General features: G+C 53.5%; 1 protein-coding gene across 1 annotated transcript in view; it reads left to right on the top strand.

The window, feature by feature from the left end:
• GRIK3 (glutamate ionotropic receptor kainate type subunit 3) overlaps positions 1 to 23374 on the top strand; it is a 42857-nt gene that overhangs the window by 3821 nt on the left and 15662 nt on the right. The window contains exons 4-10 of the mRNA XM_029963067.1: positions 2161 to 2222; positions 2297 to 2350; positions 6125 to 6298; positions 8081 to 8224; positions 10578 to 10685; positions 14106 to 14219; positions 17468 to 17671. Of these exons, the coding sequence (XP_029818927.1) occupies positions 2161 to 2222; positions 2297 to 2350; positions 6125 to 6298; positions 8081 to 8224; positions 10578 to 10685; positions 14106 to 14219; positions 17468 to 17671 (860 nt within the window). The remainder of the gene's footprint in view (positions 1 to 2160; positions 2223 to 2296; positions 2351 to 6124; positions 6299 to 8080; positions 8225 to 10577; positions 10686 to 14105; positions 14220 to 17467; positions 17672 to 23374) is intronic.

The raw sequence follows: 23374 nt of genomic DNA, 5'->3' as shown, positions 1-23374 counted from the left end.
CCCAGCCAGGCCCAGCTGGAGGGCAGCATCCTCTGGCCCTTCCCCAGCACGGTCTGCAATTCTTGGACTTTAAGCCAGATGTCAGTGATTTTCCATTCATTTGGGCTCTCCTTTCTTTCTCCACGAGATCCTCCACTGGCATTCTTGCTGCTCACCCCAGCTCCTCCTCATTCCCAAGTGCCTTTGGATTTTGGGGTCAATATGAGGCAAAGACTCTCACAAAGATAGTAAAAGCCAGCCACTGGAAGTGTTGCTCCTCTCAGCCCAGCACGACACCACCACACAGACTAAATAAATCCCCTGAAGGGCTGAGAAAGAGAGCACAAGGCAAGTGCCTCCTCCTGCAGCCTGCTTGATGCAAAATGAAGGGAAGTGCTCAGAGAACTTGGAAAGCCTGGGAGGGATTATTACGGAAAGCAATAGAAGGGGCTCATTGTCTCCTGCCTGTGTTTTCCCGTGCTGGCTGTGTTTGGTGCTGCTCACTTGTTATGCAGTTTATTATAGTTTATTGTGCCATCTGCTCTGCTCATCACTGCGAGTGCAGAGTGAGGAAGATGGAGGAGAGGGGGGACTAGGGGGAGACAAGTCTCTCTAAGTCCTTCTGGCTGGTTCTATGTGTGTGTTGGGTTTTTGTCAGGACCTGAAGCTGTGCATTTCAGCTTAACAACACTATACAGGGTTATTTTTACTGAGGGAAATACTGTGAAGCATTTTCAGAGCCTGGGAAGGTGCACAAACCCAAACCACAGCCCGAGCAGTCTCTGCACACCTGTCTGCTCTGGTGTGCAGCACCAGGCAGGCTCACAGCAGTGAGCCATGATCTGCAGGTCACTCACAGCTGCTCAAGATTAGAAAGCTTATAAACCTCATATTTTCCTCCCCTTCCTACCTGTATCAAGAAATGCACACCTAGAGGTGCCTCGTTCACTTGTGGAACAGCACTTTTACACCCAAAGTACAAACTGGGCAAAGCCAAAGCCATCCATCTCCTGGAGAGTCAGTCCTTCCCATCCTGCCCCAGGTTCTCCAGCCTTCCTTGGTTTTGGTCCCTGGTTATCACTCCACATGCACTCTGAGGCTCCCCCACAGCTCTGTCCTGAGCAGCCCCTGCAGGGCACAGCTGGGCCTGGCAGCTCTACAGGAGCTGCTGCTCCCACCCCGTGGCTTATCCACCAGCAGGATCATTTATTCATTTCCCCACAAACCCAGATGCATCCTGCCCTGGGCTGCCAGTGCTGGGGAGCCAGAGCCTCCTTCCTACAGCAGCTCTGGGCTCCTCACCTACATCCAAAATGATCCAAAATGGACCCGAACTGGAATTTCATGATTTCCTCCTGATTGCTTTCCCATCTCTAACTGATGCTTCCCATACTGAGGTGCTCCAGCTCTTTGCACCAGGGTGTGCAGCAGGGAGGGAGCTACAATGCAGCCCAGCAGATCCACCAGCCAGGCAGGGATGGGGGGAACAGGATAGGACAGCACGTGGCCACACAGCAACAGCCTCCAGACCTTCTGAAAGCTACTCCCAGAGCAGGAAACCTGGGTGAAATCACACGCTGGAGTCACAATATGTAGGCTTACAATCCAGAGCCTTTCCTTTTCCCCTGTTTTTTGATGTCTCACTTCTTCTCAGACTGTCACTTCCTTCCTCGGAGCTAAATTCCGCCCTAGTAATTTTAACAAAATCCAAGGGAAGCAAATGTTACCGGCGGGGACTTGAAGTCACTTTCCCATGAGTGGGGATTTTAAAGTGCTCTTGCATGTGTTTTCTCCAGAAAACATGCTCACAGAGTCAGCATCCCAGGCAAACCCATGGGAATCTCTTCCCAGTCACCAGCCACCAGCTCCAAGGTGACCTTGTTCATAGACTCAAACGTGTTCCCCTGTGCTGTGCAGGGTCTGGACATGGTCATCCAGCCAAGGCCCCTTCAGCCCACGCCTGTGCTCTGGCAGAGCTCACAGGACAGCCTGTTCTCTGCAGTGCTCAGCTATGCAGAGCCCAGCAATCTGCACGAGCCATCCTCTGTGCCGGGGCTGGCAGGAGCCTGGAGCTGGGCTGGCCAAGGGCCCGAGGGTCTGGACATGATTTCAGAGGGATGAGGGATGGGGGATGTTCCCACTCCTCATCCTTGTGCCTTCACAGCCCCATTTCTAAACCAGGCACTCAGTTAGGATCCCACTGTCATGCCCATGGAGGAGGGACAGGCAGAGTCATGACACAGGTGGGCACTGAAGGGGAAGGGATGTTATATTCTTGTATCTACTTCACTAACCTCCTTTCCCTCCTCTCCTCAAGGCCATGGCAATGGGAATGATGACAGAGTACTACCACTTCATCTTCACCACCCTGGTAAAGTATCTGTCTGTGCACACACCTCGTACCCTCCCTGCTGGGTGGGGTGGGGGTCCAGTCCAGGCGGGCACTGCAGTGGGGTGGGAAATGCAAGGGAACCCTACAGAGGGGAGAGCAGGGCTGGGGTCACCTGAGAGATGGCAGTTCTTCCTTCCCCTCCTTCAGGACGGGTCATTCCTACGGAGTAGCTCTGGCTGGCATGGGTGTGGGTTCTGGTTTCATTTCCCCTCCCAGTCCCTTTGGTTTGGGTGCAGCTCCCTGGGCACTGGGGTGAGCACAGTGAGTGTGCCAGGCTGCAGCCCCCACACGGGGTTTGGTGGGACCCTGTTTCAGCAGGAGCTGAGGATGAGCACTGTGTGCCCTCCCAGATCTCCCTGCAGAGCCAGGAGCAGCCTGCTGCGGTCCAGAGTTCATTCCTGCAGGTTTATTTTGCAGAGGATGAACTCAGCCTGACATTAACTCCCCTCTGTTAAACACAGGCCAGTTCCTCTCTGGCTCCTGGAGGCATTTGGCTTTCCTGGCAGGGCCACTTGTGTCTCCATTTAAGATGCTATTGTCTAGTCTACTGTTGAATTTTGTGTGATTTTGAAAATCCAATTTATCTTTTTGCCTTTAGGAAAGAAACAGACTAAACTAACCCTTAAAAACTGCAAAATTTATTTTTCAAATGCAAAAGACATTTTAATTACCCCTGCTGCCATTATCTATTCCAGGCAGCTTTAAGCATTTCCCAGATAACCTCCTATTAATCAGCCCCAGCTGAGCCTGGAGTACATTTCATGTGTAGGTACAGCCTGGAGGTGGGAAAAGAGGAATTATAATAAATTAATAGATAAGCAATCACAATTAATGCCACTTTCCTGAAATAACAGTTATATCATGGGAAAGATATTTTAATCTGTCATTCCTTAAGGCAATGTTTTCCTAGCTTGCAATGCCTGTGCTTCAGCTTCCCCAGTACGAGACCCATGGGGTGCTAATGAATTAGTCTATTATGTTATACTGAATGTTTCTAAAAGGTCCCCAGTCAATACTGAGCACAGTGTATCAACACTTGGCATGAAATGCTTCAACACTTTGCTAGGCAGCACGACTACAGTTCACTGACTCCGGCACAGCCCCATCAGCCTTTTCCACAGGAGGAGGAGGAGGAGGAGGAGGAGGGGGAGGAGGAACTGGGACTGCTGAGCCCCCATCCCTGGCACACACAGCTTTGACACCCAGGTCCCTGCAGGGAGAACCCCTAAGCTGCAAATCCTGGGGGTTTTCAGCAGCCTGTGAAGTGAGTCCTGGCAGATGTGCCAATTCCCAGCCCCCTGGACAAAGCTGTGTCCGCCCAGGGCTCCCGACCAGCTGTGGGGGAACCTCCCCCATGGGCTCCACACCGGGATGCCCTCCCTGGACACCCCTATTTCCACCTCTGCCTGTGGGTGCAGGAGGTGGTGAGGATCAGTCCCCAGCACTGCCACCACCCCCGAGGAACCCGGGATGGGTTAACTGGGGAGGGGGGAGAGCATCACAGGAACACCAGGAATGAAATACAGGGTGTGAGGGGAGAATTAATCTGCAGCACAGAAAATAATGAGTGAAAGGGAATGTAGATGAGGTGGAAAATAGAACCAGATGTTTCAATTTGTGGCTGTGCAGGAGCAGAAAATCCAGAAGAAACTGATCTGGTGATTCTCCTCCACACCTCCCCACGCCCTGACGCTCAGCTGGTGTTCTGAATTATCCTCTGGTTCCAGGAGCTGATAAATCTGGCTGCAGCTGAGATTTAAAGTGGAACCCAGAAGTGATCTGATGGGAGCTTGGTTTCTGTAGGAACTTGGTGAAAGGAAGGGTCAGTGGGGAGCAACAGGGCAGGGAGGGCACCCAAAATACTGGCAGGATCTAAGAGATGGCCAGAATACAAACTGAAGTGTCTGATTAAAAGTTATGAATCTTGAAAAAACAGATTTATTCCAGTGGGTCAGGCACAGGAATGCTGCCCTCCCTCACAGCCAGCTGACATGAGCACCTGTCTGAGGTCAAACAACTGTATTGGCCCTCAGCTGCCCTAAGTCATTTAAAAGTCACCATCATAGCCTGGTTTTCACAGTGCCCTTTAACAGAACATGCAAGTCTGAACTGCAATTTTTCAGGGGGAAAAAAACCCCACAAACAGCCAAGGCCTGACCTCTGTTGTGAGGTGATTAATGACTCGGTCCCGCTGCACCTGCAGGCTCAAGCACTGCATCCATCAGCAGCGAGGCCAGGCCAGGCTTACGGGAAAGATCAACCCCCCAAAGCTTATTAAAGCAAAACAGCCGTGAGAACCCTCACTCCCCCGTGGAGAATGAAGTCTTAGTTGCTGGCAAGTGCTGCTGTTGTTCTGCTTTGCTTAGGGCAGCGTGTGTGGGACTCCTCCAGCCCTCCATGGGCACAGCAGAGCTCGCTGCTGACGGATGCTGCTGGTCCCACAGCATGGCTGTGTCCACCAGCACAGCCCATCCCAGAGCATGGCCCATCCCAGAGCACAGCCCATCCCAGAGCACAGCCCCAGCCCAGAGCACAGCCCCAGCCCAGAGCACAGCCCCATCCCAGAGCACAGCCTATCCCAGAGCACAGCCCCATTCCAGAATACAGCCCCATCCCAGAGCACAGCCCCAACAGAGAGCACAGCCACAGCCACAGCCCCTCGTGCTGTATTTCACCTCTTTTTCCAGGCCCTTGTGAGAGCAGTGAATGTCTCTCCCACACTCACCCCACACCCTATCACAGAGGACAGTGCTGTTGCCCTCTCGCCTCCCCCCTTTTTACTACTATTAAATGCCTGCAGAAGTTGTTCAGGGCAAGCCCTGATTAAATATGTCCCATTAAATATGTTCCCATTAACAAAGCCATTACACATCTCCTGCCTGCTGTCTCCACTCACTGCCTGGCTCAGCCCCTCGGGAGATGCCTGGATTTGGGGAGCAGAGCAGCTGGACATGCTCCTGCCGTGCTGTCCAACCCCAGCCTACCCAGACTAGCTCCTGAGCACTGCAGTTAATCCCTGAACTGAAGCTGATATTCAGACATGTGGAGAGCCCAGAGCTGCACCAGAGCAGTGCCCCCAGTGCCCCCCCAGTGCCCCCTCAGTGCCTGCCAAGCGATGCTCACGGGCCAGCAGCCAGCAGAGCCGAGCACTGCCTGGCTCTGGGCTCTTTACATCCTATAAAGGGCACCCTCATTCATCTGCAGACTGTGTAGGCTGGTCGGAATGTCAAGAAATGCGTCTTAGTTCCTCTTTGATAGTCTGCAAATTGGTGTTCTGCATTCAGAGTGACTCTGTCATCCACAGCACCCCGTGGGCTTCAGCACTCCCAGCAAATCCTTCGTGGAAAGGCCCCCGGGAGCTTCAGATACAGGAGTTCTGCCTTATCCTCCCTCCCTGGGTCGCAAATCTCTTTTTTCAGGGTCACAGGCAGTGATTCTGGTTTTCTCCCCACAATTTATTTGTCTCTTTCAAGCAGAGAGCGAGTTCTTGGCTCTTTGGTAGGAGTTCCCTTACGCTGTGTGTGTGGGAACCTGCACATACGGCACCCAAATTCCACCAACACCTCCAAGCCTCTGCAAGCAGAGAGTGATGGCAACAGACGGCACAGTCCTCTGAATTCCTGAGGGATGTGTCCTCCCTCCCACCTTCTGAGGGCTCTGCTGTCTCGCTCCAAACACAGACACGAACCGACGCAGAAAACTCAAACCAAACAAAGCTAAACAAAATGTTTAAACCGGTTTCTCTCTTTTAAGGATCTTTATGCATTAGACCTAGAACCATATCGCTACTCTGGGGTGAACCTGACCGGCTTCCGGATCCTCAACGTGGAGAACCCCCACGTGTCCTCCATCATCGAGAAGTGGGCCATGGAGCGGCTGCAGTCGGCGCCCAAGGCGGAGCTGGGGCTGCTCGATGGAGTGATGATGGTACGGGAGGGCACGGGGGGTGGGGGTAGGAAAGGCAGGAACAGTCGTTAAGACCTAAATGTTACTTTTATTGGCTCTTGCACCAGTAAGAACTGACCCCCGGTATCTGCCCCGAGGTAGTTTCTTGCCTTCCGCAATAACTGCCCCTCCGAGCAGCGAGTCTGGCAGTGGAGCCCGAACCCCACTGCTGTGTTAACGCTCCTGCTCGGCCCCAGCTGCCAACAGATCTGCTCCCAGCAGAGGCAGCCAGGCCTGTCCCAGGGGTGCCAGCCCCCCTCAGCCCCGGGAGCAGCAGCACTGGTCTGTGCTGGGAGCACCGGCTGGGCTGAGCCGGGCAGTGCTCAGGCTGGTGCAGGGACAAAGCACCAGAGCACTGCCCTGAGATGGGCTGTGCTGCAGTTTGATGACTCCTTTTAGGGGCTGATGGCAGCTCTGCTCCGCCGAGTTCCTGCTCGGAAGGTACAGCACCTGCTCGCCCATCTGTCTTCCCTGCGAGGCCGTCCCGACCCCGCGACTGCTGACTGCTCCCTCCTTCCCTCCCTTCAGCTCTGCCAGCACCAGCCCGGCAGCGGCACAGCCTCCCAGACCTTCACCTTGAAATGGCTGCTCGGATCCCTCCTGTTCCCTTTGTTGTTGGAGGAGCCCACACAGCCCCCTGGCTCCCCTGCCCCAGCTGAGCCCCCAGTGCTGCCTCCTTCCCCAGCCCCCGTGTGCTCCCCCAGAGGGAGCTGCCTTGGATTTGTGTTTGCCAGGTGTCCATCCAGCGAGGGCGAGGGCTCAGCTGGGCATTGCAGTCTGTAATTCCCCATGAAATTGCCTGGACGTGTCCTTGCCCCGCTCTTCCCCAGCCCCAAATTCACAAAGCCTGTCCCTGCTGTGGCCCTCACCCCCCCACGGAGGCAGGTCAGGCTCCTGCTCTTCATGCTCGGGTGCTGAGGGAAGGGAAGGTCACGGGGATGGCTGCCAGCACTGGAGGATATTCTCCATGGCTACGTCCTGTTAGATGTTTGCCCAGTTATTTGCTATGTTATTTTGGTTTATTGTGGTTTATTATGATGCTGCTACACTCGCATCTGTTTTGTGGCTCTGTGAAGCCAGCAAATAATGCATTTCCACTAGGAGGTCTTACCACACTGGAGTGAAAAATAAATCCAATTCTCTTGATCAGTGTTTGGAGGTGAGATAGGGCATCTCAAATTGAATCTAAAACCATCATATTACATGGAAGAAAAAAAAAGTTCCCCCTAGTTGAAATCACTGAAATGCTGAAATATGTTACAAATTCACAAGGTCCTGATTTTGGTGACAGTTTGGGTCGTTTTTGAAAAATTCTGTGCCCATAAACAAGCCGTTTAACATCCCTGTTTCTTATTTTCCCATGTATAAAATAGTGTGGAAAATATGTTCTCATATAGGGGTTTTTTTGCACTCAGACAAAACAGACTCAATAGGAAAACTCTGTTACTATCTTCTACATTTAGAAATCGCTGCCTCCCTGTTTGACACCACAGCAGGAAATGTGCAAGAAACAACCAGAATAGCTGCTCACAGACAAATGACACTTCTAAAAATCACTGATTTTAGACAGAACTTACAAGTTTTTGGTCTAAAGAGCCAAGGGATAGTCGGTGGGACACGGACAGAGGAACCCTGGGGTCTGTGGGTGTTGGCAGGAGGTAACTCAGGGAGGGTTCCACCTTCTCCTACGACACCTCACGGCCCCCCCGAGTGCCCCCTGGCTCGGGGGCCACTATGGCCACCCTACTGCTGCCCTCCCTTTAGACAGACGCTGCCCTGCTGTACGACGCCGTGCACGTGGTGTCCGTGTGCTACCAGCGCGCCCCGCAGATGACGGTGAACTCCCTGCAGTGCCACCGCCACAAGGCCTGGAGGTTCGGCGGCCGCTTCATGAACTTCATCAAGGAGGTAAAAGCCTGGCTGGGGACCACAGCACTTCCCAGCAGGAGGGGCCTGGCTGGGGGGGCCAGCACGGGGACGGGGGGAGGAGGCTCGGCGGGTCCAGGGTCAGGAAACATCCCCTGCCCGGGCAGGTACAGCTGGGTGGAAGCACAGACACACACCAGGGCACCCGGAAAGAAAAAACCTCTGCCTTCAAAATAACACCCATGCAGCCACACCAAAACATCCCCCAGGAGCTGAAACCTCCCATGTGTCACTGAGACTGGCCCTGGGGTGCACACTCAGTCTGCAAAAACAAGCCCTCACCTAAGGAAAAACAAAGGCAGAGCTGGAGGGAGACACTGCACACCCTGAGAGCCCTCTTTGTGATAAACCCCTTATTTACCCAAGTGCTTTTTAAACTTCGGCGCCTGTGGCTCTTCCCATGGTGAGCCAAGGGTTGGCTGCTGTGTTGGGTGTGTGACTGGGCCACATTTATAGGCTGGGTATAAAACCCTCTGAAGTTTTCCAAGAGAAGAGCAGAGGACACTGTCAGTCGTTACTATGGTCTGGCTGCTGTCACCTGCTGAGCCATCGGTGCCATGAGACTGTGCCCACCCCAGCACTGCCAGAGCTGTACATGGAGCACACAGAGCCAAGGGAGGAGAACAGGAGAACAGTTCCCACTGCAGAGAGAGAATGAACTTTTCCCTTAACAGGCACCGAGGATGGAATCTGTCCTCTCCCTGCCTCTCTCTCCTTTTCCATGCTTTGTTCCCTCTGCAGAGCATCACTCCAGCTGGCTGCCAAAACAGAGTGTAAATAATTTGTTTGGTTGGCTCCTTTTGCAAATCACCCTGTGCCTCACACTCCAGTGCCTGCCTGTTGTTTTCCTCTCTGGCACCGTGTCAGCCCGTTGCAGGGATCAGCCTCTCCCTGCTGCAACCAACCACACCGGCACTGCTCCCTCCAAACTCCTGAGGCAGAGCAGCCCCAGGCTGGTCCTGCAGCCCCAGGCTGGGTCCTCAGCCGGGCTGTGCAGCCCCGCAGAGCTGCCGGGCTCCACACACAGCTGTGTTTGCTCCAGTCGGGCACAGCAAACATTCCGTGTTTGCCCTGGCTCCCGGGGGGCTCCACAGGCAAACCACCTGCACGCCCAAGTGAGCAAACACCAGCCCTCCCGGGACTCTGGGGGGCCAGGCTGGGAGCAGGCTGTCACTGCTCCTCAGGAATTAATGAGGGGGAGCCAGAGCAGCGGATCTGCTGGGAGACACGCCAGTCACTCCCCCGAGAATCACTGTGCCACTTCCATCACACGGGACATTTCAAGCTCCCCCACCCATAAAGGAAACACGTTTCCCAGCGAGGGGAGCACAGGGGGCTGTGCAGGGGGGACAGCCCGAGGCTCAGCTGGGGATGTGACTGCAGAGCAGCAAACCGTGGCAGCAGCCTGGCATTCCCACGGGAGCATCCCCTCGGGATGGTGCTCCAGCACAGCCAGCACTGTCCTGGGCAGCACAGGCACTGCACACCTCCTGGTACTGGGAGCAGCTGGTACAGGGGCTCTCTCACCTCCTAAATCAGAGACATTAATTCTGGGGGTGCTGCAAAGTCTACAGTGCGAGAGAAACAGAATCCCAGAATAATTTTGGTTAAATCAAATTTAGGCATCTTTACCCCCAGGTCCTGCTCCGAGCAGGACGAGCTCCCCAGTCAGACCAGGCTGTGCAGGACCTTGGCCAGCCAAGCACTGAAAATCTCCAGGAACAGGGTGTCTCCAGCCCCACTGGGCACCTGCCTCGTCCTTGTGCTGCCAAAGAGTGAACCAGGGACTCAGGCAGCACCCACCCCAGACTCCTGTGCCCGTTTCCAAACCACAGAGCCTGCTTGCACGGACAAGCTCTTGGCCCCTTCTGCTCCACTGTCCACCTGGAAGGACAGAGGGAAGCGTTCAGGCCATTTCAGCTTCCACACCCCTTGGAAGCAGCAGTAGGTTCGTGCACAAAGGGGTTGTTTCTGAACTCGAGGGGAGCTGCCCCAGAGCCGGCTCCTGCAGCCAGCCTTTATCAGCACCACAAGGATAAACAGAGCCACAAGGATGCCCTGATAAACACCAGTGTTTTCTACTGAGTCATCACATCCTGCAACAGCTGGAGAACACAAAAGGTGCGAACAGAAATTGTAGCAAGGACTGCAAGAGAGTTAAGAAAATCTCCAGCTCCGTCTGCAGCCTGAGCAGTGACGGGGGGATTATTAATTAATCAGGCTCTTTAGGGAGAAAGATCCAGCATAAGGACTAATTAAAAGAACATACAGTGGAGGGCAAAAGATTATTTATGATACCAAGTAACAGCCCTGCTACTTTTTCTCCCTTGCACAGGCCCAGTGGGAAGGATTAACGGGACGAATCGTCTTCAATAAAACCAGTGGTTTACGGACAGATTTTGATTTGGATATCATCAGCCTCAAAGAAGACGGACTCGAAAAGGTAGGCAGGGCTTGTCTTATCTGCATGTGGCTGAGGCTAAACCCTGGTGCTCAAGCAACAGAGAAATGGTTGGCGTTGTACTGATTCCAGGTTTCTGGGGTTTATATAAAAGGATATTCACTTTGTGGGATTTCTCAGATCCCTTTCCACGACTCAACCATGACTCACTCGCCCTGAAGCCAGAGCGTGGGATTACAGATTGCAGAAGTGCTTGTAGCACTTTCCTGGGATAACAGAGGCAGAAGACACTTTCTGAGCATCCAGTAACCCTTCCCTGCCCAGGCCAGGCAGGAATATCTCCTGTCCCACTCGCTCTTGCTGGCCTGGCTCACAAACCCTTGGCTCTTGGAGGCCACAGCTCTGGGGAGCATCACCTGGTGTGAATTCCCACCGTGACCCTGCCCAAGGCTTGGGAATGGCACCGGCTGATCCCAGCCTGGATTTCGCAGGAGGATGCAGTGGGTATTTTATTTTATTGCCTAAGGGACAATAAGGAAAACAGCAAAGTTTGGTTTTGCCTGGCTGGCTGGGGGGGTCATGAGGGCCAAGGGCAAAAAGGCTGCAGCCTTGGATCCTCCAAATTAGTGCAAATCTCCTCTGGGCACAGAAATACGAGGCTGATGCACAAATCTGATCCCGGGTGTTCCTGAGGATTTAATTTCCTTTTCTTCAAATACTTTAAAAAAAAAGAAAAGAAAAAGGCAACATGCAAGCCTTAAAGCCCTTAGAATGTGGGTTCCAAGGTGAGACCAGCTGGTTGAAGACAGAGAGCAGTGAGTGTGATTCCCAAGGAATTCTCTGCTCTGACCCCTCTGTGATGACTGTGTCCCCGTTCTGCCACAGGTGCCTCGCACCTGTACAGGAGGAAGTTGGCAGGGCAGCAAGGCCCCTTCTAGAGCAGAGTCTGATTTCCAACAGGTACAAAGTGCCTCTGGCAGCCAGAACAGTGCTGGGCTTGTCACCTCTGGGCAGTGACAGGTTCTGTGTCCACGGGACACCCGGCTGGGAGTAGGGAGGGTTTCAATTAACTCTGCAGCACATGGACCACGAGCACAGGTGACTTTTCCAGGGAATTAATCACTCGGCACAGGGAGGCAGCCCCGGGGCTGGAGGCAGCCATGGGTCAACCCTCCATTTGGAGGGGACAGATCCTGCACCACGAGGCTCCCGGGGACCCTCCAGCCTGTGCCCCATCCCCTTCCCCCCGGTTTGTTTTCCTTGGCTTTGGCAGGAATTGCTGCCACACTCCCCCCACAGCAGCAGCTCCGTGCCTCAGTAACACAGCACAAGGTCACCACGGCCCTCTGCGGGTGGGGAGCTTCTGGTGTCAAGTACAGAATAAAGAAAACATTTCAAATCAACCCAGTGACCCCCAAGGAAGGAGGGGGGGAAGATGCCACCATCTCACAAGAGCTGATTTTTGCAGCCTTGTTCCTAGAGTCTAAACCAAAAATAAACCAGGCCTTTTCCAAGTCCAGCAGCACCGACGCTCTGGAGCTCTGTTGGTCAGGTAATAGAAAACGTGCCAGTGCTTGACACCACGTGAACCCAAAGGTTCAGCAGAGCTGCAGCATCACCTGTCAAACCCCCTCCCCTCCCAGCTGGCACCAGCTGGATTTACTGCAGATCTGTGTCACACCAAACCCGCTGGAAGCCGCCAAACCCCGACACGGCCCCTGCACACCCCGTCAGCTTTTGTCTCCAATAATTCAGAGATTTCACAGCTCCCACTATTATTTCTCTGAAAGCTTCCTGTCAGCTCCAGAGGGGTTTTAAAGTATCGATGTCAAATCTCTGTTGAAGCAGGGATTCTGTCAATAGTTAATCTGAACTAACAAAACACCAGCCCACAAACAAATCCCACCCGGATTGTGCATTATGTATCACAGCTTATGTTTGCTGAGCTTTAGGACTGAACCCCTGATTCCCTCATAGCTCCTGGATGTTCCAGGGATTACAGGAGTATTAACGAAACCTAATTACGTGTAGTTTGACTATCTGACTCGCGCAGTTCTTCTCTTAATGCACTTTTTTCCTTTTCCTTCCCTTTTTTAATATCTTAAACTGATTAATTCAGTCTTAAGTGCCATGTATTTAATTTTCTTAAAGAAAACGTAGCAAGGCAGAGGTGTCTGGAGCTGCAGTGCAGCAATCTGGGGCCTCTTGGACTTGCTTCTCCTTTCCCATTCACAATAATAATAATTTTTTGACATTGCAGCTGTTGTGTGATCCAAGGCAGAGATGGGGATTGCTTCAGTTTTACCTGAAATATTTAAAACCTTTCACAAAGTTCGTGGAAACTCTTCTAGAATTTATGACACTTTTTTTTGCCAGGCAGCATTGCTCATTACAAAGTCTCTTTCTGGGGATGCAGTAAAACCAAGTTCTCCCCTTGGACTGCTGAAGAGGCTGAAGAATCTTAAAAACAGCAATAAATAAAAGATGGGAAGCTGCTGGCTCCCCGGCGGTTTGAGCTGGCTGCCTTTGGCTTCTCTGCGCGTCCCACCTCGCAGTTTGACCCTACAGATGGATCGTTCTGTTCCCATTTCCAGGTGGGGTTTGGTTTTTTCTCGCTGTCAGTTTGGCTCCGTGGCCACCCTGCTCTGTTTGCTGGCAGCAGCCCCACATCCCTCCAGCCTTCCTGACGTTTTCTCTCCCCGTCACAGTCCTTCATCCACTCCTGCCTTCAAAGTTTGTCCCAGAGCCTCCCCTGCACCTGCAGAGATCAGGTTAACAGGCTGAGCGCTGCCCAGATCACTGCTGGTAAATACAGACATGTTTGGCATTTCTGGATCAATGGACTTCTTCAAAGTCTAATAATTTATTAAATTTGACAGCTTGAGAGAAACAGAGCACCTGAAATGGAGCTGGTGTGCCTGTGCCGTGCCTGGGCAGGGCTGCTGCCATCCCTTCCTCCAGATGTGCTGCCAGGACTGAGGCATTTCCCTGAAGGGTGGCCCAGGGCCCTGACAAGGGATGTGTTAGAAATGCCCACAGATGGCACAGAGGGCAGAAATGGCTCCTTCCAGGGATCTGTGGAGCTGTTTGAGTCATTTTTAATCCTCCTCACCAAAGCAAAGCGGTGGGGTAACAGAGAAGAAAGAAAATGACCTCAGATTTGTGGTGCTTTACCCTTGCCCAGATTTGACTCTTTAGTGGGGTCTGACTGTTGCTCTATGCAGTGCCTTTGCAAATTGTTCATTCATTCAGCCCCAGTGCCACTGGAGTGACCTGCAGCTGAAGGGTTGGTTCTCTTGGGTGAGACAAGACGGTAATTCCAGCTTTGCTGCTGTTTACTGTAGATGAAAGAAGGAAGTTCCCTCTTCCAGGCCAGTAGGATGCTGGGAGCAAGCGAGGATTGCGAGAAAGGGACTGAGGAAGGTGAGGAGGGGGTTCACTCGTTGCTTTGGTTTCTTTCAGGTGGGAGCCTGGAGCCCTTCCGACGGTTTGAACATCACGGAAATCTCCCGAGGACGAGGCCCGAACGTCACGGACTCGCTGAGCAACAGATCTCTGATTGTCACCACAGTCCTGGTAGGAGACTGCCCTCCTGTCCTTGTCCTCCCCCCCAGGGACACCCCATACCTCTGAAAACCGCTCTGAGCAGAGAACTCCTCTGAAAACCCCTCTGAAAACCCCTCTGAAAACTCGCAGCCCCCAGCACAGATTGCGGGAGAGGCCCCGACAGGGCTGGGCTCAGCTGGGCACCAGAGTGCCCTGTTCCTGCTCTGGAGTGCCCTGTCCCTGCTCTGGAGTGCCCTGTTCCTGCTCTGGGGTGCCCTATCCCTGCTCTGGAGTGCCCTGTCCCTGTACCAGAGTGCCCTGTCCCTGCACTGAGGTGCCCTGTCCCTGCTCTGGGGTGTCCTGTCCCTGCACTGAGGTGCCCTGTCCCTGCTCTGGGGTGCCCTGTCCCTGCTCTGGGGTGCCCTGTTGCTGCACTGAGGTGCCCTGTCCCTGCACCAGAGTGCCCTGTCCCTGCACTGAGGTGCCCTGTCCCTGGATATCAGGGATCTCCAGCTCACTGCCGGGTCTCCCCCGCTCTCCCCGTCGTGCTGCATTCTGTTCTCCCGCTCACTATTGGATCTGACAGCAGGCATTGGATCACAATGAGGTTTTATTGGCCAGCTAATGAATTATGACTGGTGGCATCGGGTCCCACACGGCTCGTGGTTTGTCACTGGGAAGCAACAAAACACATCAGCCCTTGGCCAACCTGCCCCAAAATGGTGCTGAGTTACAGGCTTGCCTTGGGAAATTTTCTGGCCCTTTTATGTTCCATGTTTTCAGGGAACACAAAGGTACAGACAGAACAGAGCCAGTGGGAATGCATTCCCCAGTCCGGAGCAGTGTGATCCCTTGTAACGTCCTTCCCTTCCCAAGAGGATGTGACCTGATAAAGTGGGGATTTGTATTGTGAAAGGAATAGGACTGAGAGTACCCAGAGGGGAATAGAGAAAGGGAACACCTGGTCCAGGGCAGAAGAAAGGCTGGAACCAGAGGTATTGTGTCCCTCAGCAAGGGGTGAGCAGAGTGGAAGCAGAACGTGAGCCAGAGGCAGATGCTGCTGCAGCTCTCCTTGCAAATCAGTCACTCCTCCTAACAAACTTCCCATCCACCACATGGCATTTGTTCCAATGAAACATTTCCATGGCTGTGGAAAGGTCTGGGCCTGGGCTGTGGTACTCCCTGCACCTCAAAGGCCACACCATAATGCACATGGATGGGGCCAGGAGGGGACTGTCAGCCATCTGCCCTGGACATGCTTTTTTCAGGCAGCATTTCCATCCCGTGCTCTGTGAGCTTGTACAAATTACATAAGGCACAGGGTGATACCAGTTCCCATTAATTGTGGGCCTGGGCACATGCATGGGGTACCCACCCTGGAGCCCCAGCCACCCTGGGATCCCTGTGCCTGCAGGAGGAGGGAACGTGCTCAGACCTGAGTTCTGCAGTAACTGCATTTCGTATACTGGTGTCTAAAATATAAAGTACAACCCTAAATGTTATTTGCATTTGCAACACCCCTTTGTACTTCTGCACTACTGTAAATGACGGGAGAAAAGCCATAGGAGGAGCCTCTAAAAGGAAAAGCATGAAAGGTTATTTTTTTCCCCTTTTGCTCATATTGCAGTGACTTGTTGGAAGAGAAATATTACCCCAGCAGCCAGCACTGCTCTCCCCAAGCAATATGGGAACTGTGAAGTTATGAAATTGAGGGCACCTTCACTGAGAAATCGATTAGCAAACCGAGAGAGCTTGTGAATTGGATGTCTGGCCATTTTCAGTAATAAATTGTGAAATAGTCCGTGAATAAGTGGTTCACAGAGTTCAGAATTACCCCCTAGGAAATGTTTGAGACCTGGAGATACATTACTGAAGCGAGTGGCGTCCTAATGTTCAGTGCTTCGGCTGTTAAATATGTATGTAATCCCTACAGCGCTTCCCAAAATTAATAGTGCTTTATGGCTGCTCTGGAGCCGGCGTATTTATATCAGGATCCATGGATTCAGCTGATTCCCAAACAAAGCACTAATTCCAGAGCAGAGAGCCGAGGAGGCGGCGGGGAGAGCGGGGCTGAGCCGAGCAGCGCGTGCCAGGCTGAGGAGATCAGTCGGGCTTTAGAACTCTGCAAGTGGGTCCAGGCACTCCCACGTCCCCCCTGACCCTGCTGCGAGGCCAGACGGGCCCCCTGTCCCCTCCAGGGGCACACAGAGGGGGGGCCTGGCAGGTGACCAGAGCCAGCAGCCTCCTGGCTGGCACAGTCCCACTCTGGGCCCTGAGCCCCTCCCTGGAGCACACCCTGGGCAGGATGCCCACCCCCACCAAGCCCAGCTCTAACCAGGGCTCCAGACCTCCTCTCCCACCTCCTCGAGCCCCCCATCCCTGAGCAATCCCACAGGGGCTGGTCACCAGAGCAAAGCACGAGCCCTCCCCACACTGGCCACTCCCAGCAAGGGCAGGAGCCCTGCAGACACCCCTGATTTGAGTCTCACTGCTGGAGATGCTTTACCCTCCACTTGCCTTCCAGCCCTTGCCTGCTGCCCACCATCCTTTCCCATTTCCATCTGTCCTCCACACGTTTTTCCCTCGGGCTCCCCAGTGTCCCTCGTCCTCGGTGGCTGCCCAAGCCTGAGAGTCACCAACGGGCTCTGGCCTTCACTGTGTGCCCTCCTGTGCCCCTGCTGGAGGGGACAGACCCACAGGTCACAGAGTACTTCTGCCTCCCCTGTGCTGGGGCTCAGCTCTGCCGTGGTTCTGCACCCCCAGCCCTGCCAGGGCAGCTGTACCTGCAGCACAGGCACAGAGCTTCCCTGGGCAGCAGCAGGGCCCCGTGTCCATCAGGTGGTGCCAGCACAGAGCAACACGAGCTGAATGGGGGACGTTTTGGGGTGGCCCCAGCCATGCACAGCCCCCTCACCCCGAATTTCACCCACCAGCCCCCTGCTCACTGCAGCTCCTGGGTGCAGGACTCAGGGGTGAGTTTGTCCTCCCCCTCTTTTACTGTTTCTAACACTTCATTTTCAGAGCATGAAATGGTTATTTTTCTCCCTGAAATCCTACCAAATGGAAAACAGTTGGCTGCTCAGAGAGACAAAATTAAATTTTGTGGGGTAAACAAGGTTGCTAATTAGCTGATGTGCTGTGCAAAGTTAATTTATTCTCGACATGTCACGGTGCCAGCCCTGCCTGAAGAGCTGGTGCCCGGTGGCTCGGGCTGACCCACAGGGGTGGCCCTGCCTCCAGCTGACCCTGATGGGGACTTTCTGCCTCCCCTGGTGCAGGAGGAGCCCTTTGTCATGTTCCGAAAGTCCGACACGGCCCTGTTTGGGAACGACCGCTTCGAGGGCTACTGCATCGACCTGCTCAAGGAGCTGGCCATCATCCTGGGCTTCTCCTACGAGATCCGGCTGGTGGAGGACGGGAAGTACGGGGCGCAGGACGAGAAGGGCCAGTGGAATGGCATGATCAAGGAGCTCATCGACCACGTGAGTGAGGCCCCAGGGCAGTGCCAGGGGCGGCTGTGCCGGGCTGGCCCCGGGCTGGCCCCAGGGCTGGCTGGCTGGGGTGGGACACAGAGCACTGCTCGCTGGCTCGGGACACCCACAGAGAGCTCCTGACCCTGCCTGGCTCCATGTCACATCAGCTGTCAGGAAAGCATCTTTGTGTCTGGCTCTTCCAAACATTCCTTTGGAATTCCTGAAAACAGCCATTCTCACTGCTCAGAAATGGGCTCTGTGCTCCCGAGGACAAACATGGGCCAGGGCACAGCACCAAGGAGGCTTGGGGACCCCGGGCATGTCCCAGACACAGGCCAGCCCAGTCCAGAGGAGGTATCCAGACTGCAGGAGCAGGTGTGCACTGGACAGTTTAATTTCTTATTTTCTATAAAAGCAACTTATTTTCTGAAGTCTCCTGGGACACAAAGCTCCCTCTGCCACACAGCAGCTGTGCTTCTCCTCCTGTGGCCACTTCCAAAACCCCATTAAACAGCAGGGACCCTGCAGGGACAGCTTCGCTCCCGCAGCTGCCACAACGTCACCGAGGCTGAAACCACCACTCACAGCCAGAGCCTGCTCAGTTCCCTAATTAGATATCTTGCCTCCAGCACATCCTGTGATCCCAGGAGTCCAGTTAGGGAGGTGAGGAAAGCTGGGGTTTTTATGAATATCTGATTCCCAGAGAAGGTCTCTGGAAGAAAAGCTGAGGACAAAATTCCTCTCTCCTCTCCACAGTACAGGCAGGGCAAGAGCTGTAACACTGTGCTCTCCTCCTGAATGGCAATGTCCTGCTCCACTGGGGCAGCCCTGGGACCACCTCTCCAGCTCCTGGCTACGTTCTGAGCCCAAGGCCTAGGCAGCAAAGACACAAAAATAATCCCCCATCCATAGCATGGGGTACAGTTCCTGGGGGAGGAACGTGTTTGCTGGGTGAGTCACTGTGTGCAGAGCTGGGGCTGGCTCGGGAGCAGGGCTGGGCTTCAGATCTGCCTCATCTGCCCTAAATGACATTGGACAAGTTGCTTCTGTGCAATGCTTCCTCCATCTGTAAAATGCAGATGCTAATGACTGTGTCCCTTACAGGGACACGGTGACAGTCAGTTTGCAGCGGGCACTGCAGCGCTCGCCCGGGGAGCAGGAGCACGGCAAGGGCACGTGGGGACAGCCCTGGGGAGCAGGACTCTGCCCCACAGGGGAATATCCCACCGCCTGTGCAAACCTGCCCTGCTGGGTCTGCTTCTGGAAAGCTCCATGCAGCTGAAAATACAGATTTTATAGCCTCTTACACAAGAGCCTTGCCTGTCACACCGACAGTGTCCCAGCGGAAGGGCTGGCGCTTTGTGCTCCCAGTGATGTGTGTGACACAGATCCCAGCCAACGCCCAGTGCCCACTGTGCCCCTGGCAGAGCCCCCCGGACACAGCTCCTGCCACCCCACACCCACTGCCAGAGCAGGGAGGGGGCTCTCACTGCAGAGGCTGCAGTGCCAGGGTTGGAAGGAGCAAATCCCTCCAAAGCAGGAAATAAGATACAGGGAATAGCAGCCAGACAGTCACTGAGCCCAAACTGTGTCACCTCCACTGTCCTGCAAGATGCCACAGGGCCCTGGGGGCTTCAGCCATTCCCAGAGCTGTGGTCAGCCAAATGAAGCAGAAGGTTTGGGAACAACCTCATTAACTAACACAAAATTTATGGTCAGCCTGCACTGTGGTGTTTCTTGGATAACTATTTAAAAAGGAGATTAACACAGAGCAGCTGGAAAGGACCGAATTCCCTCTTCTTGTAAGGTGTCCTCTGACAGAGGTGGAGCTCTGCTCTCTGTCCTGTGAGGCTGAGTGTGTCTGCAGGGGCTGATGACACTGCTGAGGCCCCACATGAAGCTATTAGTTCCCTGATCTGCATGTCATTGCTTTTTACAGCAGTGTTTATGTAAAGCTTTAAAAAGTGAAATTGCAACCAGATGGGCCCTTCCTCGACAGCATCTTCCCATGGTGTGGGGAAAGGAACAACCCATGGACACTGCAACGGGCAAGTTCAAGTTTGTTTCACACCCAGGAGGAAAAGTGTTGCAGACAGCATTCAAATAGAGCTGTGGTGATGAAAACAGGGCTGCCCACACTGAGAATTTGTTATCTGGGCTGGCTTTCCTCCATGTTCAGTGCCCCCTTCTCATAAACCAATGGGGATCCTTCAGGTGGGACAATAAAGCAGGAAGGATGTTGTGAGTTCCAAACAGCCAGGCCAGGATTAAATCTGTGCTGAAGACCCACCTAACTCAGGAGATGAAGCCCCCAGGACTGCTGGGATGCAGGTGGGCTGAGCTGGGGTGGGCTCACAGAACGGCCTGGGCAGAGCAGGGGGTCCTCCTGGGGTGCAATGAGAGGCTGAAATGGTGATTGTTGTTGCTCAGAGAGCCTGGGAGCCCTGGGAGTGGCAGATTCTGCATGCCAGGAATAGCCTGATCCGAGGCTGAAACCTGGAGAAGATGGGCAGGGAAGGGGCAGCCAGTGCCTCGGGATGGCCTTGGCTGGGCTGGGAGAGGCACCCGAGAGGAGCTGGGCAGGGGCAGCCCAGGGAGTGAGGAGAGCAGTGTCTGAGGGGTGGGTGCCATCAGCCAGGGGGTAAATCAGGCTCCCAGAGGGCAAATCAGGCCCATGTAGGAGAGGTGTTTACCCAGCGAGGGCTCTCGGCTGGCGCAGTCACGCATCCCCCCTCCCCTCTGCTCTCTGATCCAGACATGCCTGGCCACAGGCAGGGATGCCTTGGGCTATGATCCTTTGTAAAATCCCTGCGTTTCTAGTCTGGCCTTAAGCATAAACAGGAAAAGCAACAGCAATCAGAGCAGGCACAGCACGACCCTGTCTGCCAGGTGCCTCGTGCAGCTGAGCGCAACAGCCCTGCCCCACTGCCTTTCATCTGCTGCTCGTCCTCAGCAGAAAAAGATCCCTGTTTTGAGGGAGTTCAGCCCATTCCCTGGAGAACTAACCTCTCCCCTCACCAGTCTGCTGGTTATTGTCACCGCTCTGGCCATTCCTGCAGAGAAACCTTCATCAGAAGGGCTGTGAGAGCTGAACTCGGGTATTCAGGCAGGTCTGGGGCACCCAGGTGATGCAGAGAAGCTCCCGAGCCCTTTATCCATAACAAACAGGGAACTTGATGACTGCCAAACCTCCTCCTTTCAGCAGCAGTGAACTGCTATTGATGTTTATTCATAGAAATTATTACTGATACAAGCAAAGCTCCACTGCACACCGTGGCCCATCCGTTCTGATTTATAAATTCCAGTTGTCTGGCAAAGCAACGCCTGCAAATCTTCCCTTATTGTTTGTGGGCAGGATCCCATAAAACCAGCAGAATGAGTTGTTCTGGACATTTTGCACAAACTTGTTCACAAATAAAACTTGTCTTCTGCTGAAACGGTGCACATCAAATTGCCATTCAATCTGAAACTTCAGGTGGGAATAAAACAGGTATGGAAAATACCAGGGTCTCTAATGGAAATCCCTGCCAATGGTAACTGTAGAGGAGATGTAATATCCATCCTTAGGGACGATTCCTGATGGTTGATTTAACACTTTCACAAGAAGTGGACATTTACTGACAGCAGATTCTGGCAGAAATACATATTGCAGCACACTGCCAGCTCCCCATTAACACTCCTGCACTGGTGGAGGTTCATCTCAAGTGTTGTGAACTGAGGCTTTGTTTGGAAGCCACGGAGCCAGGAAGAGGGGAAAAAACAATTTCACTGGATGAAGTGCCCTCCACCTCTTGTTTAGACACTGCAGGACCTCAGCATTAGGGAAGGGATGGAAATAAGCCAGAGCAGCTTTTCCTTTTGTGCTGAGATCGTTAACTGGGTGGATTCATAACTGGGTCCTATTCAGGGATCAGGAGAAGCACTGAAGTGGATGTTGGGACCCCGAGTTCTCTGCATGTCTCTGCAGGTGTCTCTGGACCTGCCTGCCTCTCCCTGGCTGGTTCATCTGCCAGGAATGCCTAGGATAGGACTTGTCTCTCACAGTATGGCCACTCTCACCAGGATCTTTCAGCTTCACATCCCTCAGGTACAATTAATGGCAGCTCCAGCTCTGAAGAACTTCCTTAAAGTGAAGATTACAAGAGCCCAAACAGGACTTCATGGCTCTCAGTCCTCCTCTTCAGCTCACAGCAAGGTTTTCCCTGCCGACATCTGTTCTTAATTCACCACTGATATTGAATAAATTCAGTGACAAAAATTATGTCTAACTGAGGACTGAGATTGCCAGAGCAGCCGTTAAGAGCCGGAGGAGTCAGACAGTTAACACCAACCCTGCTGCCCTGGAGTGCTCCCCTGTCCCTGGGCAGGCTCAGGCTCCCACAGAGCACTCCCACACCTCCCCAGCAGCAGCCCCTCATCTGGGCACAGGGAGCAGGAGCAGGGCACGGCAGCCAAGCGAGCAGAGCAGGGAGGGGACAGAGATGGAACCCAGCACAGAAGGCCCAGCAAGAGGGACCAAGGGAGGAGGGTGTTGGTGCTGCCAGACAGACACCTGGATAACAATTAAAGCAGTAAAACACACACTATTTCTGTCTCTCAGGCAACACACACATGATTAGTTTATGTAAATACCTAAGGCAGGTTGGCAAAATAAGCACAGAGGCAGCTTATTTTCTTGGATAAATATTTGTCTGGGTGCTCACACTGTTGGGCTCTGCCATGACCAGCCCTCAGCCCCGGCCCGGCTCCGGCCGAGGTCGGGCACTGCAGGATTCCCACAGTGACCAGGCTGTGCAAGAGCTCTTCTGACCCACAGGCCACATCCCCCTGATAGCTGAGAACTTGGAGATAAGGTTTGGCATTTTCTGATAAAAGCCAAATATCTCTGCAGCAAATGTGACTGTCCCTGTGCTGAACGCCCGGTGAACCCGCAGCCGTTCCAGCCAAGTGAAAATGCTGTAACTGGGGGAATGAGGAGATCCAAACCCTTCGAGGTGTGCTGGAGAAGTGTCTGCATTTGGTGTGTAGCTGCCTCGGCAAAATTCATCTTTTTGGCCTCAATTCAGCAGAACACTTAAGAACATGTACAGCGCCTGGAAGGCGTGCAAGCTCCAGGAAAAGAGAGGCATGGGCTTAAGTGGTTTTGCTGGACAAGGGCCTTTAAGCCACTGGCACTTGCTCTAATTCCTCATTTTCAATAAAATCCACCTGACTGTGCAACAGCACAAGAGTCAGGGCTGAGTGAAGGAAGCAGCCAGAGCCTGGTAATTGACTGCCCAGTTTGGAACGTCAGAGCACGACAAATCAAAGCTTCATCCTTGGTGGGTTTGATTTAGATCCTCTCCGTCAGCAAACCTTTAATTAGAGGCCACCTTCAGAAAGATCTGCATTGATAAAAAGGATATGGAACTGCAGCCCTGCACTGCCTCTAATTGCTCAGGACACACCCCAGCCCGGGCTCCCAAATCCATGCTCCGTCTGCCTGCGTGTGACATTCCCTGCAAGGACACGGGCTGGGAGCACATCTCAGGAACCGATGGAATGACACAGGAAAATTTTATTTCTGCACTAGAAGCAGTTGGACCCCTGGGTGTCCATGCAGATTTCTCTCTCTTCATTTTCCGTGGCAAAGCACAAACTCCAGGCTGTTCCTTTGCTCACTGTACCATTGTGACAAATTTGGCTGAGGATCCTTCAGCCCGTCCCTTGGCC

Source organism: Manacus vitellinus, unplaced genomic scaffold (assembly GCF_001715985.3).
Source record: "Manacus vitellinus isolate BGI_N305 unplaced genomic scaffold, ASM171598v3 scaffold_52_pilon, whole genome shotgun sequence".
NCBI lineage: Eukaryota > Metazoa > Chordata > Aves > Passeriformes > Pipridae > Manacus > Manacus vitellinus.
This window is presented reverse-complemented; position numbering and strand designations above follow the sequence as displayed.